General features: G+C 65.5%; 2 protein-coding genes across 3 annotated transcripts; one reads left to right on the forward strand and one right to left on the reverse strand.

Annotated features, from left to right (window-relative positions):
• Positions 1-330: 330 nt before the first annotated feature.
• On the reverse strand, positions 331-9,323 carry CDK5RAP3 (CDK5 regulatory subunit associated protein 3). The gene is made up of 15 exons (XM_041721574.2): positions 9,070-9,323; positions 8,667-8,724; positions 7,840-7,971; positions 7,285-7,385; positions 7,049-7,097; positions 5,842-6,020; positions 4,905-5,041; positions 4,135-4,303; positions 3,668-3,769; positions 3,456-3,530; positions 3,142-3,217; positions 2,819-2,910; positions 1,968-2,173; positions 1,224-1,395; positions 331-689 (listed from the first exon to the last, which is right to left on the reverse strand). The coding sequence occupies exons 1-15, from the start codon at positions 9,073-9,075 to the stop codon at positions 624-626; spliced, it is 1,620 nt and encodes a 539-aa protein (XP_041577508.2). The 5' UTR covers positions 9,076-9,323; the 3' UTR covers positions 331-623.
• Positions 9,324-10,172: 849 nt separating this feature from the next.
• Positions 10,173-11,443, forward strand: PRR15L (proline rich 15 like). Of its 2 annotated transcripts, none has more exons than XM_072919056.1 (2): positions 10,173-10,254; positions 11,143-11,443. In XM_072919056.1, exon 2 carries the CDS (start codon positions 11,144-11,146, stop codon positions 11,441-11,443), a length of 300 nt encoding a protein of 99 aa, XP_072775157.1. In that variant the 5' UTR covers positions 10,173-10,254; position 11,143. The 2 variants fall into 2 exon arrangements, with proteins under 2 accessions (XP_072775157.1, XP_030112163.4); XM_030256303.4 differs by lacking the exon at positions 10,173-10,254 and adding an exon at positions 10,289-10,373.
• Positions 11,444-13,167: the final 1,724 nt, after the last annotated feature.

Raw genomic sequence — 13,167 nt, forward strand, 5'->3', positions numbered from 1 at the left:
GGGGGCGGGGCATCCGCAGGAGTGGGTGTGGCCAGTGCGTGACGTCACTGGGCGTGTTGTCCCAGTTTGGGGGGCTCTGGGGGGTTTTGGGGTGTTCGGGGTGTCGGGGACCGCCCTCGGATGCGACAGCGCCCACCCCACCGCCCGCAGTGCTGGGAAATGGAACCCCCGGGGCACCCAAAGGTGCGGGGCTGGTGGCCCCGAGCCCCTCTCCCTACTCTCCTGTCCTTGTCCTTGTCTTCAGCCCTGTCCCTGTCCCCAACCTTGTTCCTGTCCCTGTCCCCCCTCGGTGACAGCGGCTCCCGTCCCCGCCCCAAGGCCAGCTCCATGTGACACCAAATTTGGGTTTATTCGGCGACACCCCCAGACCCCGCAGCACCCCCGGGCAGGACACCCTGGGGACACCCCGTGTCCCCTGGGGTCACAGACTGCTGTCCCCTGGGGTCACGGGATGGTGTCCCCAGGTGTCACAGTGTCACACTGATGTCCCCAGGTGTCACTCCGATGTCCCCAGGTGTCACATGGATGTCCCCAGTGTCACTCCGATGTCCCCAGGTGTCACACTCTGATGTCCCCAGGTGTCACTCCGATGTCCCCAGATGTCACTCCGATGTCCCCAGGTGTCACACGTTGATGCCCATCAGGTTCACGGGGCGCCCCCCGTAGCGCTTGGAGATGTCGGCCTCGATCTGCAACGGCACCGGGGGGGCTCAGGGGGCTCAGGGGGCTCTTGGGGGACTTGGGGGGCTCTTGGGGAGCTCACGGGGGCTCATGGAGGCTCAGGGGGACTTTGGGGGAGCTCAGGGGCTCTTGGGGGGCTCAGGGGTCTCTTGGGGAGCTCAGAGGGACTCGGGGGGTCTCTTGGGAGGCTCAGGGGGCTCTGGGGGGGTCTCGGGGAGTTCCAGGGAGCTCAGGGGGGAATCGGGGGAGCTCGGGGAGGCTCAGGGGGACTCGGGGGTCTCAGGGGTGCTCAGGGGGGCTCAGGGGTGCTCGGGGTGGTTCAGGGGGGCCCAGGGAGGCTTAGGGGGATTTGGGGGGCTCGGGGGTGCTCAGGGAGCTCAGGAGGTCTCAGGGGGCTCTTGGGGGGCTCAGTGGGACTCGGAGGGAGCTCAGGGGGGCTCAGGGGGCCTCAGGGGGCTCTTGGGGAGCTCAGGGGGACTCGGGGAGGTTCGGAGGGTCCCAGGGGTCTCTCGGGGGTCTCTCGGGGGTCCCCCGTGGCTCACCAGCCGCTGCAGCTCCCGTGCGCTCTCCTGCAGCCGCTGCAGCCGCGGCTCCAGTGCCGCCTGCTCGGCCAGGGCCCGACTGCGCCGCTGCGCCAGCGCCGCTCGCTTGGCCTGCAGCAGCTCGGCCTGCAGCAAACGCTGCCGCAGCAACGCAGCCACGCGGCCCACGTACCTGCGGGGGGGGGGACATGGGTCACTGCGGGGCGGGGGACAATGGGGACACTGCAGGATGGGGGACAATGGGGTCACCACAGGATGGGGGACAATGGGGACAGTGGGGACACTGAGGGACAGGGGACAGTGGGGTCACCGTGGGGCAGGGAACAGTGGGGCACTGCAGGACGGGGGACAATGGGGACAGGGCCGTTTTGGGGCAGTTTAGGGCCATTTTGGAGTGGTTTAGGGCTGTTTTGGGGCAGTTTGGGGTTATTTCAGGGTCAGTTTTGGGGCTATTTCAGGGTCAGTTTTGGGGCTGTTTCAGGGCAGTTTGGAGCAGTTTTAGGGCTGTTTTGTGGCAGTTTAGGGCCGTTTCGGGGCAGTTCAGGGCCGTTTCGGGGTGGTTTGGGGCCGTTTCGGGGCTGTTTAGAGCCATTTCAGGGCAGTTTAGGGTGGTTTCGGGGCAGTTCAGGGCCGTTTCGGGGCAGTTTAGGGCCATTTCAGGGCACTTTGGTGCAGTTTGGGGCCATTTCGGGGCGGTTTGTCCCGTTTCGGGGCGGTTTGTCCCGGCTCGGGGCAGTCCCCCACCTGGGCGAGGCGAGGATCATGCAGAGGTGCTGCGTGCTGCGGGAGCAGAGCTGCCCCAGCAGCTCCCGTGCAGCGTCCAGCTGCGCCTGCAGCCGCGGGCGGCTCTGGCCCTGCAGCGCCGCCGGGGCCATCTGCAGCTGTGACATGGCCACCACATCGTCCTCGTCCTCCAGCTCCTGCAGCCGCTGCGCCAGGAACAGCTCCAGCTGCAACGGGGCACGGCCGGGTCAGGGTGAAGGGACAGCAAAGGGACACCAAAGGGACACCAACAGGGACAGCAAAGGGACACCAACAGGGTCACCAAAGGGACAGCAAAGGGACACCAACAGGGACACCAACAGGGACACCAAAGGGACACCAAAGGGACATCAACAGGGACAGCAACAGGGACACCAACAGGGACACCAAAGGGTCACCAAAGGGACACCAACAGGGACACCAACAGGGGCACCAAAGGGACACCAAAGGGACACCAACAGGGACACCAACAGGGACAGCAAAGGGACACCAAAGGGACACCAAAGGGACACCAACAGGGACACCAACAGGGACAGCAAAGGGACACCAAAGGGACACCAAAGGGACAGCAAAGGGACAGCAAAGGGACACCAACAGGGTCACCAAAGGGACAGCAACAGGGTCACCAAAGGGTCACCAAAGGGACACCAACAGGGCACGGCAGGGCCACCAAAGGGCCACCAACAGGGCCACCAACAAGGCCATCAACAAGGCGCAGCAGGGCCACCAAAGGGTCACCAACAGGGCCACCAACAGGGCCACCAAGAGGGACATCAAAGGGACACCAACAGGGCCACCAAAGGGCCACCAACAGGACCACCGGTGTCCCCCACCTCCATCAGCTCGTCGATGAACTGGTTCCGTGTCTCGGGGTTCTCCAGCAGGGTCAGCGCGTCCGAGCCGCGGGCAACGTCCTCGGGGGCTGCCGTGGGGTGGGACCCCAAACTCAGCTCAGCTTCACCCCAGGGAGACCAAAACCCTGCCCAGCACCCCAAAAATCCCGGCCCAGCACCCAAAAATTCCCTGCACAGCACCCAAAATCCCTGCACAGCACCCAAAGATCCCTGCCCAGCACCCACCCCAAACCTCCCAGGGTGTCCAGGGGCATTGGGAACGGGGAATTTGGGGGGATTTGGGACCCCCCAGCCCTGCTCACCCTCAGTTCCAGCCTCCAGCACGGTGATCGTCCCCTCCTGTCCCTCTCCGTCACCCCAGTCGATGCCATCGTCCCCCTGAGGAAGGAAAGGTGACAGAGGGGGACACAGGGGGGGTTTGGGGACACAGGGACATCGCCCCAATCACTGTCACCATCCCCCTGAGGAACAAAAGGTGACAAAGGAGGGGTTTGGGGACACAGGAACATCGCCCCAGTCACTGTCACCACCCCCCTGAGGAAGGAAAGGTGACAAAGGGTGACATCAGGGGGTTTGGGGACACAGAGACACCCCTGGCTCTGGGGATGTCACCCACCTGGGGGTTGGTCTCCACTGTGATCGTCCCCTCCTGTCCCTTCTCTCCATCGCCCCAGTCGATGCCATCGTCCCCCTGAGGAACAAAAGGTGACACAGGGGGGGTTTGGGGACACAGGGACATCGCCCCAGTCGATGCCACCATTCCCCTGGGTAACAAAGGTGACAAAGGGTGACACGGGCAGGATTTGGGGACACCGGGACGTCACCCACCTGGGGCCCGGCCGGCACCGCGATGTCGCAGACGGTGTCACCGCCACCACCGCCGGTGTCCCCGCCCCGGGGCGGCTCGGCGGGGAAATCCCCCCAGTCGATCTGCGGGGACAGCCCGGGACCGGCGCTGGGACACGACCCAACCCCGCCAGAGCCACCCGGGGCACCCCCCGTGTCCCCCGGGCACATCCCGGGCACCCCCCGTGTCCCCCATGTCACCACCCGTGTCCCCCGGGCACACCCCGTGTCCCTCCTGTCACCCCCCGTGTCACCACCCGTGTCCCCCAGGACACCGGGCAGCCCCCGTGTCTCCCGGGGACCCCCGTGTCACCACCCATATCCCTCGTGTCACCCCCCCGTGTTCCCCGGGAACCCCCCGGGCCACCCCCCGTGTCCCTCGTGTCACCCCCCGTGTCCCCCGGGGCACCCCCCGTGTCCCCCCCCGTGTCCCCCCCTGTGTCACCCACCGTGTCCCCCGCCGCGTCCCCGCCCGTGTCCCCCCCCGGCCGCTCCGGTGCCCGCGGGGGCTCGGGCCGCTCCAGGCGCTGCGGCTCCCGCCCCGTTCGCCACCGGAACACCGACGAGTTCCCGTGGGACGCGACGTGGCGGAGCAGCGGCAGCGCCGTGGCCCCGGGGCTGCGGGGACAGAGGGGACATGAATGGGGACACAGGACAGAGAGGGGACATGAATGGGGACATGGGATAGAGAGGGACACGGGACAGAGAGGGGACACGGGACAGAGAGGGGATGGGGCCATTTCAGGGGGGTGTCAGGGCTGTTTTGGGGTTGTTTTGGGGCTGTTTTGGGGCCGTTTTGGGATGTCAGGGCTGTTTTGGGGCTGTTTTGTGGTGTCAGACCTATTTGAAGATGGTTTTGGGGCTGTTTTGGGGTGTTGGGGCTGTTTTAGAGTGTCAAGGCTGTTTTGGGGCAGATTTTGGGGTGCCAGGGCTGTTTTAGGATGGTTTGGGGGCTGTTTTGGGGAATAACAGGGCTGTTTTGGGATTGTTTTGGGGCCGTTTTGGGATTTCAGACCTGTTTTAGGATAGTTTTGGGGCTGTTTTTGGGCCGTTCCAGGGCCATTTTGGAGCCGTTTCAGGGCCGTTTTGGAGCCGTTTCAGGGCCATTTCGGGGCCGTTTTGGGGCCATTTCGGGGCCATTTTGGAGCCGTTTTGGGGCTGTTTCGGGGCCGTTTTGGAGCCGTTTTGGGGCCGTTCCGGGGCGCCGGCGCTGTCCCACCTGTCACACACGAAGGCCACGCAGGCCTGGTACAGCTCGATGGCGTCCCCGAGGGCGCTGGCACCGTCCCCAACACGGGACAGCAGCAACGGCAGCGCCTGCGCCTGTGCCAGCAGCTCCTGGTGCACGTCCTCGCCCTGGGGACACCACAGGGACACTTGGGGACACCATGGGGACACCGTGGGGACACTTGGGGACACTGAGGGGACACTTGGGGACACTGAGGGGACACTTGGGGACACTTGGGAACACCGCGGGGACACTTGGGGACACCACAAGGACACCCTGGGGACACTGAGGGGACAGTTGGGGACCATGTGGGGACACCCTGAGGACACCCGTTTCAGGTTCTGTTTGGGGCCATTTTGGGGCCCATTTGGGGCCATTCCCGACCTGTTTTGGGGCTCCATTTGGGGCTATTCCAAACCTGTTTTGGGGCTCCATTTGGGGCTATTCCCGACCTGTTTGGGGCCCTGTTTTGGGCTATTCCCAGTCTGTTTTGGGGCTGTGTTTGGGGCTATTCCTGACCTGTTTCAGGTTCTGTTTGGGGCCATTTTGGGGCCCATTTGGGGCCATTCCCGACCTGTTTTGGGGCTCCATTTGGGGCTATTCCAAACCTGTTTTGGGGCTCCATTTGGGCTATCCCCGGCCCGTTTGGGCTCATCCCGGGCTATCCCCGGCCCGTTTGGGGCTCATTCTGGGCTATTCCCTTCCTGTTTGGGGGCTCTATTTTGGGCTATCCCCGGCCCGTTTGGGGCTATCCCCAGCCCATTTGGGGCTATCCCTGGCCTGTTTTGGGCTCATTCCGGGCTATCCCTGGCCCATTTGGGCTCATTCCGGGCTATCCCTGGCCCGTTTGGGGCTATCCCCGGCCCGTTTGCACTCATTCCCGGCTATCCCCGTCCCGTCCCGCTCGCCCGGGGCTGTGGGCACTCACGGCGATGCCGTACTGGCGGCAGGAGCTGAGGAAGCGCTCCCGGAGCTCGCCCGCCCGCAGCTGGCACTCGTCCTCGCGCCGCGCCAGCTCCTGCTGCGCCTGCTGCCAGCGGCCCCGCTGCCGCCGCAGCGCCGGCACCTCGTAGCTGACACTGCGGCACAGCAGGCTGGAGAGCTCGGCTGGGGACACAGAGGGGTCACCCCGAGGGGCTGGGGGTATCCCCGACATCCCGGGGGGGCTCATCCCGCTGGGACCGGGCGTTCCCGTACAGCCTCTGCGTTAAATCCCGTCCTGACCCAGTTCGGGGTTAATTCACCTTAAATCCCGTCCCAGTTTGGGGCTTGAATTACCCTTTAAATCCCATCCCAGTTCGGGGCTGAATTCACCTTAAATCCCATCCTGGTTTGGGACTCAATTAGCCTTTAAATCCCATCCCAGTTTGGGGCTGAATTCACCTTAAATCCCATCCCAGTTTGGGCTGAATTCACCTTAAATCCCGTCACGGTTTGGGACTGAATTCACCTTAAACCCCGTCCCGGGCTGAATTCACCTTAAATCCCATCCCAGTTTGGGCTGAATTCACCTTAAATCCCATCCCAGTTTGGGCTGAATTCACCTTAAATCCCATCCCAGTTTGGGCTGAATTCACCTTAAACCCCGTCCCGGGCTGAATTCACCTTAAATCCCATCCCAGTTTGGGCTGAATTCACCTTAAATCCCGTCCCAGTTTGGGGCTGAATTCACCTTAAATCCCATCCCAGTCTGGGGCTGAATTCACCTTAAATCCCATCCTGGTTTAGCACTGAATTCACCTTAAATCCCATCCCAGTTTGGGACTCAATTCACCTTAAATCCCATCCCGGTTTGGGGACTAAATTCCACCCACCCAGGGGGTTCTTTGGGCCACCTCAGGGAATTCCCATTCCCATTATTCCCATTTTTCCCATTATCCCCATAATTCCCATTATTCACATTCTTCCCATTATCCCCATAATTCCCATTATTCCCCTTTCCATTATTCCCATAATTCCCATTACTCCCATTCCCATTATTCCCATATTCCCATAATTCTCATTTTCCCACTCCCATTATTCCCATCTTTCCCATTATTCCAAATATTCCCATTATTTCCATTATTCCCATGATCCCCGTTATTCCCCTTCTCGTCATTCCCGTTTTCCCCGTGATTCCCGTTTTCCCCCCTCACCCAGGTAGGCGTTGTCCTTCTCGTAGAGGGACACGATCTCCTGCCAGTCCTGGGGACGGACACCGGGGTCAGCGGGAGGAGGAGGAGGAGGAGGAGGAGGAGGAGGAGGAGGAGGAAGAGGAAGAGGAAGAGGAAGAGGAAGAGGAAGAGGAAGAGGAAGAGGAAGAGGAAGAGGAAGAGGAAGAGGAAGAGGAAGAGGAAGAGGAAGAGGAAGAGGAAGAGGAAGGCGCTCCCACCTTCATCCTCTGGGACGAGTAGCGGCCGAAAAGGTTCTTGGTGGAGGCCTCGGTGCCCTTGAGGATCTCCACGATGCGCAGGCAGTGGAAGTAGTGCAGGTCTGGGGGGCAGCGGGGTCAGCGGCCTGGGGGGACCCCTGGGGGGCTTGGGGGGACCCTCAGGAGGCTTTAGGGGATCCCCAGTGGGTTTTGAGGGATCCCTGGGAGGTTTTAGGGGATCCCCAGGAGGTTTTGGGGGGTTCTTGAGCTGCCACCATCACCCCAAATCCTGTCTCTCGGGTCGGGGTGGGGGGGGCGGGGGTGGGAAGAATCATCCCCAAATCCCAAACCCCAGACCCCCAAATACCCCAGACCCCAAACCCCAAATACCCCACACCCACACCCCAAACTCCAAATATCTGAAACTCCAAATACCCCAAACCCCAAATATCCCAAAATCCAAACCCCAGACCCCACATCCCAAACCTCAAATACCCCAAACCCCAGACCCCAAATACCCCAGACCCCAGACCCCAAACCCCCCAAACCCCAACCCCCCCGGGCCCGGGCACTGACAGGAGTCCTGGAGCAGCGCTCGGATCTCGGGGTGCTCGGGCATGTCCTGCAGCGCCGCGCGGATCCGCTCCCGCACCTGCGCCACCTGCGCGGGCCAGCGGCGCCCGCAGTGCCGCCGGTCCTGCAGCCAGTCTGTGTCACCAGGGGGACAGCTCTGTGTCACCGTGGGGACAGCTCTGTGTCACCGTGGGGACAGCCAGGCATGGGGACAGGTCTGTGTCACCACGGGGACAGCTGCTTTGGGGACACTGGGGTTTGGGGCCAGCGGCGCCCGCAGTGCCGCCGGTCCTGCAGCCAGTCTGCCACGGGGACAGCTCTGTGTCACCATGGGGACAGCCAGGCATGGGGACAGGTCTGTGTCACCACAGGGACAGCTCTGTGTCACTGTGGGGACAGGTCTGTGTCACCACAGGGACAGCCAGGCATGGGGACACTGGGGTTTGGGGCCAGCAGCGCCCACAGTGCCGCCGGTCCTGCAGCCAGTCTGGCACGGGGGACAGCACCGTGTCACCACGGGGACAGCTCTGTGTCACCGCAGGGACAGCACGGGTTTGGGGACAGCACTGTCACCGTGGGGACAGGCCCGTGCCACCACGGGGACAGCCAGGGATGGGGACAGCTGGGGATGGGGACAGCCCGGGATGGGGACAGCCAGTCTGGAGGGAAAAGGGGATTGTGCCGGGATAACCGGGATGAATTCCCGCTCCCTCCCCGGTCTGGAAGGAAAAGGGGGACTGGGCCGGGATAACCGGGATGAATTCCCGCTCCCTCCCCGGTCTGGAGGGAAGCGGGGCCGGGAGAGGCGGGCCCGGGATTCCCTCCCGTACCCAGCAGCTTGCCGGTCTGGATGTCGATGGGAACGTTCCGGTAGTCCTGGGGAGCGACCTGCGGGGGACACGGCAGGAACGGGGCTGCGGGAACCGGTACCGGTACCGGGGCGGGAAAGGGACCGGGACCCTCCGCTCCAGCGCCGGGCCCGGCTGTGCCCGCTGCCCTGGGGCTGGACCCGCTCCCGGTCCCTTCCCCGGTACCGGTCCTGGTCCCGATTCCAATACTGATCCCGCTCCCGGCCCCTTCCCCGCTCCGCTCCCGGTCCTTTCCCCGGTCCCTGTCCCGGTCCTGGTCCCTTCCCCGCTCCGCTCCGGTCCCGGTCCCGGTCCCGGTCCCTTCCCCGGTCCCTGTCCCAGTCCTTTCCCCGGTCCCGGTCCTTTCCCCGGTCCCGGTCCGCACCTCCATCTTTCCCGTCACTGCCCCTCCACTTCCGCCCTCCCCGCTCCAGCCAATCGGCGGCCTCAGCGCCCGCGCCTTGGCCAATCAAAGCGCCCTCCTCCCCGAGGTCCCGCTCCCGCCAATCAGAAGGCGGTATCTCGGAAGCAGCGCCACGTCCCTGTGCTTCGATTGGCTGAAAGGGAAAGAGGCGGGGGTGGCTCGGACCAATCGGAGAGGGTGGTGGGAGTTCGGTGGTCCCGGTCCCGGTCCCGGTCCCGATCCTGATCCTGATCCCGGTCCTGGAGCAAATCCCGATCCTGATCCCGATCCTGATCCCGATCCTGATCCCGATCCTGATCCCGGTCCCGGAGCAAATCCTGATCCCGGTCCTGGTCCTGATCCTGATCCCAGTCCCGATCCCGATCTCGGTCCCGGTTCCAAACCTGACACGGTCCCGGTCCCGGTCCCGGTCCCGGTCCCGGTCCCGATCCTGATCGTGGAGCAAATCCTGATCCAAATACCGGTGCAAATCCCGGTCCCGATCCCGATCTCGGTCCCGGTTCCAAACCTGACATTAATCCCAAGTCCCAGTCCCAGTCCCAAACCTGGTCCCTGTCCCAGTCCCAAATCCGGCGTTAATCCCAGTCCCGGCTCCAAACCTGGCACCAATCCCGGTACAATCCCGATCCCGATGCAAATCCCAATCCCAGTCCCAGTCCCGATCCTGAAACCGATCCTGATCTCAGTCCTAGTTCCAAACCTGACATCAATCCTGGTCCCAGTCCCGAGGTGCCCCAGTACCGAGCCGGGATCCCCGGGAGGCTCCCGGGCAGATCCCAAACCCCTCAGGGATCCCCGGGATGCTCCCGAGCAGATCCCAAACCCCTCAGGGATCCCCAGGAGGCTCCCGAGCAGATCCCAAATCCCTCAGGGATCCCCGGGATGCTCCCGAGCAGATCCCAAACCCCTCAGGGATCCCCGGGATGCTCCCGAGCAGATCCCAAATCCCTCAGGGATCCCCAGGGCCACCCAGGGCCACCCAGAGCCACCCAAGGCCACCCGGGGCCACCCGGGGCCACCCTCCCGGGGCTGGCACCGTTCCCGGTCATGAATATTCAGCCGTGCCCGGCCCGGCCCCGCTGTTTGCTCCGGCGGGAGGGGTTTGGGAGCGGGTTCACCTTGACGGGAACACCGGGACAGCGGCAGGTGAGCGGCACCTGCCCGCGCTGCCCCCCCGGGACACCCCCGGGACACCCCGGGACATCCCCGGGACACCCCCGGGACATCCCGGGACATCCCCGGGACCCCGGCCGCGGCAGGAGCAGGTACCGGGGTGCGGTGTCCGTGCTGGGGATGGTCTGTGGGACCCCCGGGGACGCTCTGGGGACACGGGTGGGGCTGGTCCCACCAGGCTGTGGCACGGCCAAGGGGCGCTGGGGACACCGGGGCCACCAGTCCCCGTGGCCTTGTCCCCACGTCGCAGAGGGAAACGGGGTTTTTGTCCCCAAAGCGATGCCCCCGGCGACACCGGGGAGGGACACGGGTGGGGACAGGGACGGGGGTACCGGGCTGTGCTGCACCGGGCACCGGGAATCCCCTCCGTGCCCCGGGCTCGGGAGCCGCCTTCCCTCGGTTCCTGCCCCGGGGCCACGTTCGGTTCTGGAGCCTTCCCCGGTGGGGACGGGGAGCGCCGAGCCCGGTGTGGGGCAGGCGGGGACCCCCCGGCAGCGCCCCCGGCACCTCCCGGTGCCCCCGGCAGCGCCCCCGGCACCTCCCGGTCCCCCCGGCAGCGCCCCCGGCACCTCCCGGTGCCACCTGCCCGGTTCCTGTTCCTGTTCGCTCCCCGCGCTCCCTCCCCGCCACACGTGGCTGATAAGGGCAGCTCCCGGTCCCCTTTGCCCGGTTCCCTTTTCCCGGTTCCCTTTTCCCCGTTCCCTCCGCGATTCCCGAGCCGAGGAACACCCGCCCGGTCCCGGTGCTCCCGGGGGATCCCGCCACGAGCATCCCGCGGGGAGGACGCGTCCCGGGGAGGGCGGAGGAGCTGCGGGAGGGAGGGAGGGACGGAGGGAGCGCGACCCCCGCATCCCGCCGCAGGATGGGCGACGGGCACGGCCGCTGGAAGCTGACGTTCCTGCGGAAGCGGCAGGCAGCGCCCGCCGTACCGAACGAGAGCCCCGAGGGACCGGCGGCACCGGGCGGGGACAGCGCGGAGGGACCGGGCCCCGAGGGGACCCCCGGATTCGCCGCCCGCCTGGAGAAATTCGTGGACAAGAGCACCAAGGGCAAGCACGTCAAGGTCTCGCACTCCGGCCGCTTCAAGGAGAAGAAGAAAGTCCGGGCGACGCTGGCCGAGCACCCCAACCTGTGCGGGGCCGCCGAGCGCGACGAGAAGTGACCCCACCGGGCGGATTGTCGCCCGCCGGGGCCGCCGGTGCGCGGGGCTGCCGGAGCGGAGAGGACTCGGGATGGAATTTACCCGTGGGATTATCCGGGACTGACCCCGGGGCACGGCGGGGCCGGTGCTCCCCGTCCCTCCCCTGCCCAGCGCCGACTGGTTCGTACTGGGATGAGGACACTCCCCCCGTGGCCCTGGCTCTGCCCCAGCCCCATTCCCAATCCCATTCCCATTCCCAATCCCATTCCCATTCCCAATTCCCCATTCCCAATCCCATTGCCATTCCAATCCCATTCCCAGCCCCAATCCCATTCCCAGCCCCATTCCCAGCCTCATTCCCAGCCCCATTCCCAATCCCATTCCCATTCCCATTCCCAATCCCATTCCCAGCCCCATTCCCAGCCCCATTCCCAGCCCCATTCCCAATCCCCTCCCGTCACTTTTTGGGGCCGAGCCCCGCTCGTGTCCCAGTCCCGCGGGGCTGCAGAGCCCCGGGAGGGGACGCGACCCTTCCCCGCCCCGCGGGACCGACCCCGCGGGACCGATCCCCGCGCGGGGACCGCGGAGCGCTCCCGGGAGGAGCCGCAGTTCCCCGGGAATCGCCGCCCGCTGCTGGAAGCGGGGACCTGGCAGCGCTCGCGCCTGCCTGCTGCTAATTAACAGATGTTAATAAAGCTCCGGGAGAGCTCCGCTGGGTCCTGGACCCGCCTGGAGGGGTGGGAAGCTCCGGATCGCCGCGGGACACGGGTGGGAGCGGGGCGTGGCGGGGAAACCCCGACCCGGTGACGGACGAGGAAGCGGAGGCGGGTCCGGGAGAGCTCCGGGATCCCAAAACCCGGCGTGGAAGGGTGGGAAGGCTCTGGATCCCTCTGGGATCCCTCCGGGAGCCATCCCGGGCAATCCCTAACCCCGAGGGAAAAGGGGACACGCGGGAGGTGGAAGCAGAGGCGGCTCCAGGGATTTCCTGCGGATCCCGGGATCCCTCCTGGCAGCTCTGGATCCCTCTGGAGCCCCCCCGGGGCCGGTGCCAGCTCCTCCCGGGGCCGGTGCCAGCTCCCCCGGTTCCAGCTCCCCCGGGTCGGTGCCAGCTCCTCCCGGGGCCGGTGCCAGCTCCTCCCGGGCCGGTGCCCTCCCCCCGGGGCCGGGGCCGGTGCCAGCTCCTCCCGGGGCCGGTGCCAGCCCCTCCCGGTCCCGCCCTGGGCTCTGTTTGCTCGCAGCCCGTCCCTTGTCGCTCCGGGATCCCGGATCGTGTCCCGGCGGCACCGGGAGGATGGGATTTGGGACAATTCTGTGCCCCTTTCTGCCACATCGCGCTGTCCCCTCCTGTCCTTGCACAGCCGGGAGGGTCCGGAGCCACTCCGGGGGTTGTGACAGTGGCACGAAGGGGGTGACAGCCCCGTGCCACCGTCCCAGGACAGGACAGGGTACCCTTGGCACGGTCCCGCCCCGGGACAGCACACTCGGCACCGGGGCGCGTTTTTGGGGCTGGTTTGTCACCCAGGGCCGGGTCCAGGCCCGGGATTGGCGGCAGCTCCGAGCTCCGGTTGTCCCGGGAGAGCCCGGCCCCGCCCGGGGACATTAAACATTAACCCGCGATGAAGCCAAAGGCCTCACGGAAATCCCGGGTTGTTTTTCCGGGCAGCTGCAGGAGGGGACGGGGGAGGGCCCCGGGACGGGCCACGACAGCGGCGACACGACTGAAGTTAATTAAACAACAGCGGTAA

The sequence above is a fragment of the Taeniopygia guttata genome, chromosome 27, assembly GCF_048771995.1.
Source record: "Taeniopygia guttata chromosome 27, bTaeGut7.mat, whole genome shotgun sequence".
NCBI lineage: Eukaryota > Metazoa > Chordata > Aves > Passeriformes > Estrildidae > Taeniopygia > Taeniopygia guttata.

Coding starts and splice junctions, on each gene's coding strand:
- PRR15L (XM_072919056.1), top strand. CDS start 11,144: ATGGGCGACGGGCACGGCCGCTGGAAGCTGACGTTCCTGCGGAAGCGG.
- CDK5RAP3 (XM_041721574.2), bottom strand. Junction 3,770..4,134: donor GGGACGCGGCGGGGGACACG/GTGGGTGACACA, acceptor CTGTCCCCGCAG/ATCGACTGGGGGGATTTCCC. Junction 690..1,223: donor CACGGGAGCTGCAGCGGCTG/GTGAGCCACGGG, acceptor GTGCCGTTGCAG/ATCGAGGCCGACATCTCCAA.